This window comes from Plectropomus leopardus, unplaced genomic scaffold (assembly GCF_008729295.1).
Source record: "Plectropomus leopardus isolate mb unplaced genomic scaffold, YSFRI_Pleo_2.0 unplaced_scaffold21717, whole genome shotgun sequence".
Taxonomy (NCBI): domain Eukaryota; kingdom Metazoa; phylum Chordata; class Actinopteri; order Perciformes; family Serranidae; genus Plectropomus; species Plectropomus leopardus.
This window is the reverse complement of record NW_024623513.1, coordinates 1-5,190: the sequence shown is the minus strand read 5'-3', so window position 1 is coordinate 5,190 and position 5,190 is coordinate 1. Positions and strand designations below refer to the sequence as shown.

Below are 5,190 nucleotides of genomic sequence, written 5' to 3'. Positions count from 1 at the left end.
CTTTTATGCATTATTTCAGTTTTCATTTATTCTTCTACTTACATACTTATCCCTGTAGATATTTAGATATTCATGTATTTATTTCATATTTTTTCAATCTTCTAATGATATTTCCTCTACTTATCTATACCTGGCTTTAGTTAAGTTTTTATATATATATACTATGTTTATATTTTCTGTTTATTTATTTATTTATCATTTTGTGTCCTCCATATGCCACAACTATTATTTGTGATGAGTCTCACCACTGGGGAGGGAGAGGGTGTGATCTTTTCCGTCGACACGAGGGCCAAAGAGGCTTCGGAGCCGGAGCTTTGCCCCTCAGCAGGAGCCTCATCTGGAGTCAGGGCTGGCACCGAGTTTCTCCTGGTCAGTCTCACGCTTCCTGAAGAGGAGGAAGCGGAGGCGGAGGCGGAGGAGGAGGAGGATGCTGCTGAATGTGGCCTGATGTCTGGGGCCTGGTTACAGCGTTGCTCTCCAGAGGAATGGGACAGCGTGTGCAGCTGATTGAAGAGGTTTTGGATCTCCCCTTCACAGCGTGTGGTGCTCTCCTGCAAATTAAGAAAAGAATTCTGTCTGTTCAACATGTAATGAGTATTTGATGACTGCGTCAAAGGCCGCAGACAAACCTTTGGTGACTGAGACTCCAGCCGCTGCAGCAGACCCTTCAGGTGCTGGTTCTCAGTCTGTAGAGTCTCCAGCTGTGCCTGAATCATCTGAGAAGGTCAGAGAAGAAAAACAATGTGACTGATTTTATTGAACCCCCGAGCAGATGCACGTGCTCCAGCATGATGCTGTTTTCCTCAACTCAGAAAATACAGAGCTATTCTCAGCAATTTTCCCCCGGGGATAAATAAAGTATTTCTTATTCGGAAATCATACAGTTATTTATATGTAACGGTTACATTGGAAATGTCACTAGGTTGGAACTAGTAACATTTATGTAACCGGTATTTATGTAATCAGCAGTCTGAATTGAATGCCGATGAATTCTTTTAGCACTTCTTTATTCTTTTACTTACTTATGTATTTGTTTCCATATTTTTCAACATTTATTCATTCATTTATTATTTTACTCATGTATATATCTAATTATTTTAATACTTTATTTATATATTTTTGTATTTGATACATAACTATTAACTTTTTTTGTCTTGATTTTGGCAATATCCACTAAAAACAAAAATGTTGGCAGCACCTGTTTAGTTTTCTTACTTTCAGCTCAGACGCCTTCTGCTCAGCTCGCTCCACCTCACCACAGAGCTGCTGCTTGATGCTGGACGAGGAGCCTTTCAGTGCGGCGATGGTGACGTCACGTTGGTGCAGCTCAGCGGTCAGCCTCGACACTTCGGCTCTCATTCCCTCCACCTCCCCGCTGTGAGTCTGCCTCGCTCTCTGAAGCTCCTCTCTGACCTGTAGAATATATCAAGAGGAATAATCATACAGATGTTAAATGAGTTTGCTTCATACAATGTGTGTGTCAAAGACCTCAAAGCTCCCACAGCATCAGCAGTCAGAGAAGTTTCCTGACCTTTCTCATTTCAGCCAGTTCAGCCTTGAGATGAGCCTCGCATGTTTGGGCGCAGTGGAGCTTGGATGTGGTTTTCTCCAGATCTTTTCTGAGGGTTTCCACACCAGCACAGCCCTGAACTGCCAGACAGTCCTCCAGGGAGCTGAGAGGACAGTAAGATATGCTCTACTGTCGTCTGTAACAACACTTCTCATGCACACAAGCGTTAAACCAAATTGTTTTCACACACTGTATCGCAACTACTGATCGGTTCATCGTACAGTAACTACAGTATTAGTAAAGACTGCCCTCTTGTGTATTGTCACTGTAACACAACCAGGGTTCCTGCAACTTGCGTTGATAGATTTAACACTTTTTAGGGCTTTTTTAATGCCACTCGCAATGAAGTGTAAGACTAATATTCTGAAACTGAAAATCTAAGAGGGACAATTTTATTTTGCCAGAATGTTTATTATGACATAAAACACGAAATTGGAGAAAATGTTAAGATTAATGTTGAAATAAAAACCTTGTATTGTGTGAAACACATGAAAGACAAGGAATATATTATACTATCATAAAAGTATCTTTTTGGTTTACCAAAAGATTTGGGAAATATTAAGCATTTCTATCTAGTTTTCTCATCAATTTTGTGTTTTTCACTCTGCATATGAGATTCCACTGATTGGATTCTCATAATGAGTTTAAGAAAAGGAATCAATGTTACCAATTATTTTGACATTTTAAAAAGCAACGTCAGAGAAAGCAATTCATAAAATCCTACTTCCCATATTCAAGCAATTTTTTAAGATTTTCAAAAGATTAATTTAAGGAATTTTAATACCAATTAAGGCCTTATTATTAGATTAATAAATTCAATGACTTTTAAGACTTTTTAAGGATCTGCGGGAACCCTGTACAACATAACATGATGACTGAAAACACAGAATTTCCAGGCAGAGATCGACCCACCGGATGACTTGATCTTTAGCCTGCAGCGCTTGGTTGAGTCTGGCAGCTTCATTGCGAAGCCTCTGGCGCTCGAGGCTGGCTCTTCGCATAAATGTATCCTGGGAGTCCAGCGTGGCGTGGAGCTCCTCTCTTTCCTCCGAGAGGACCTGTGGAACAGCAATAGATGCTCAGCTGAAAAAATTATGCTTTCACCTCTCAGTCTGCAGCACAAATCCTCTGTGAACAAGGCCAATGTTAGTTTTTGTGAGTGACATTCTTCTCTATATTATGTCATGTTACTGCAAAGTTTGTTTGCAAAGTTTCACAAAACCTACATTTTATTCACTGTGTGTGTAGGGCTGGGCCATATAGAATTCAGTCTTATCACAATATTTTTTTCATATCAGTTAATATCAATATATATCACGAAATCAACTAAACTCACTATTTCTGTCGAGCTTAAAGGTTCCCTTTTACTCCTAAGTGAGATGTGAAGATATCATAAGGTTAATTTTGTTTAAATATTTATTTTCTATCAGACATTGAACATGACAAATATACTGTAGAACAGGTGTCACCAACTGGAGGACCTATTCTACTAAAATACAAAGAAGTCCAGTTACTAAAATGTCCTCCCAGCAAAGGTCCGGACCTCATACATACAATTATTTTGCTTTGACAGAGACACAGACTTTACTGTACTCCTGGAAAACCTAAAAGCACACAGATGGAGTTTACCTTCAAATTTTCCAGATTATTTTTGAACATGTAAATTATTGTCACTTGTGCGTTGCCCAAACAACCCTTATTTCATCTCCGTCTATAATCTGCCACTGCTTGTATTCATTCGTACCGTGCCGCTCACCTGCTTCTCTCTCTGGTACTGTCCCAGCCAAATCTCGAGCGGTCGGAGGCGTTCCAGTTCAAGCTCCTGTGAGTGGATGCTGCCCTGAGACTTCTCCAGCTGAGCACGCAGATGTTGCACCTGTGAACAGCACTCTCGGTGCTCCTTCTGAGACTGGAAATAAAACGACAGAGTGTAAAAAACCTGCCTCCACTTCGTTTCCTCAAAACTCTTGCTTGACATTACATGTTATGGTTATTAATTTGCTTTTACTTTCATGTGTGTGAGCTCATCAGTCAGGCTCTTCTTTTGGGCCTCCAGTGCTGTCATTTGTTTCTGGTGGCTGATTTGCTGCTGCTCCCACTCTGCAGCGCGCTGGTGATACTCCTGCAGGGAGAGACGGAGATGATTATACTCCAAATCACCAGGAGATGGCAGTAAAGGACCCTCTGTGAGAGATAATATTAGGAAAAGGATATAAAGGGAGTTGTACTCAAGTTGATGTACCTCAATCTTTTCATTGAGTTGGGTCACCTCCGAACGGTCTGCCTCTCCTCGACTGGTCTCCTTGAGCTGTTTGCGCTGAAGCTTTTGGTAATTCCTCTTTAATTTATCCAACTGCGGGAAAAAAAATCCATAGTGGAAAATTATATCATAGAATACATATAAAGATGACATAGATCGGACAGTCGACATCATCGGCCAATATTGTCTCATGACAGATATAAAATCCAGTATCAGTCAGGTTTAACTTTGGCATTAGACTTCACAGTCATCGATATCAAGGCCATTAAAAGACGGCCGTGGTCCTTGTAGCAGTTATGTGGTATGACACACCAGGATTAAGACATGTTGATGAACTGAAGTGTTTTTTCTTTTTTTTTTTAACATAATGTGAGCATGATGTATTTTATTGTGTAACTGCAGAGTGTCTCACCTCTTCCCGGACTTTCTGTAGTTGCTGCTCGTACTTGGTAACCACCTCTTGTCGACCAGACTGGACTTCTTCTAGCTGCTTGCGGAGCAATCCGATCTACAATCGGGGATGATGACAGTAATGTTGTTGTAAAAATGCGGGTAAGACATCAACATAACACCATTAAGCGCTGTAATACAACAAAAACATACATTTCGAAATAAGATGATGGATGGATGTCATGTATTTCTATCTTTGTGTTACCACACAGTTCATATTCTTCACGCTATAACTAAAGAAAATGTCTCAGTTCTTTTCAACAGAGAGTCCTCACTGGTTTATCTGCAACTAAAACAGAACAAAAACAGTTCAGGACGGATCTGCTACTGCACCTCCAGGTCCCTCCGCTCAATGAGATTTCTGGAAGTCAACAGCTCCTCTTCTCCACTCTTCAGCCTGAGCTCCATGGCCTGAATCTCAGCCTCCCACTCCCTCCTCTGATGACTGATCATGATGTCAATCTGTCTCATCAGCTCCTGGAGCTCCGGCTCACATGATGACAGGACAGAGCTGAAACACGGATACAACCGTTGTGTCAAAGTGTGTTCCTCCGTCAAATAATGTCTCCCCCCTGTTATTGCATAGCAACCCCTCTCCACGGTTAGGTCGGGGAGGGACACAGGCGCATGAGGACAAGGTAAGTTAAAAAATCCTTCAAGTTTTTTTGATTTACAAAAAGGAGCTGTTTTTTAATAAAATAAAATAAGATAAAATGTTTTGGTTCACATGCTCAGGAGAGGCAGAAGAAGGATCAGTTATGTATCTCCTATGGTTCACCACTGTTTGGGTGCATTGATCAAAGATTTAGTGTTAAAGTAGCACAATATAAAATACAACATATACAGTATTTAAAAATGTAAATGCAAAAAATGAGGGAATCTTAAAATATGAGAAAAGTTAATATATAAA

At 40.5% G+C, this 5,190-nt stretch overlaps 1 protein-coding gene across 1 annotated transcript; it reads right to left on the bottom strand.

Annotated features, from left to right (window-relative positions):
* Positions 1 to 245: 245 nt before the first annotated feature.
* On the bottom strand, positions 246 to 4,791 carry LOC121965810 (centrosomal protein of 63 kDa-like; the record flags this gene model as incomplete). The annotated part of the gene is made up of 10 exons (XM_042515931.1): positions 4,614 to 4,791; positions 4,243 to 4,338; positions 3,813 to 3,923; positions 3,579 to 3,692; positions 3,327 to 3,479; positions 2,483 to 2,628; positions 1,532 to 1,673; positions 1,216 to 1,413; positions 630 to 716; positions 246 to 551 (listed from the first exon to the last, which is right to left on the bottom strand). Coding segments are annotated over exons 1-10 (1,491 nt in total), but the record flags the coding sequence as incomplete, so codon positions are not given.
* Positions 4,792 to 5,190: the final 399 nt, after the last annotated feature.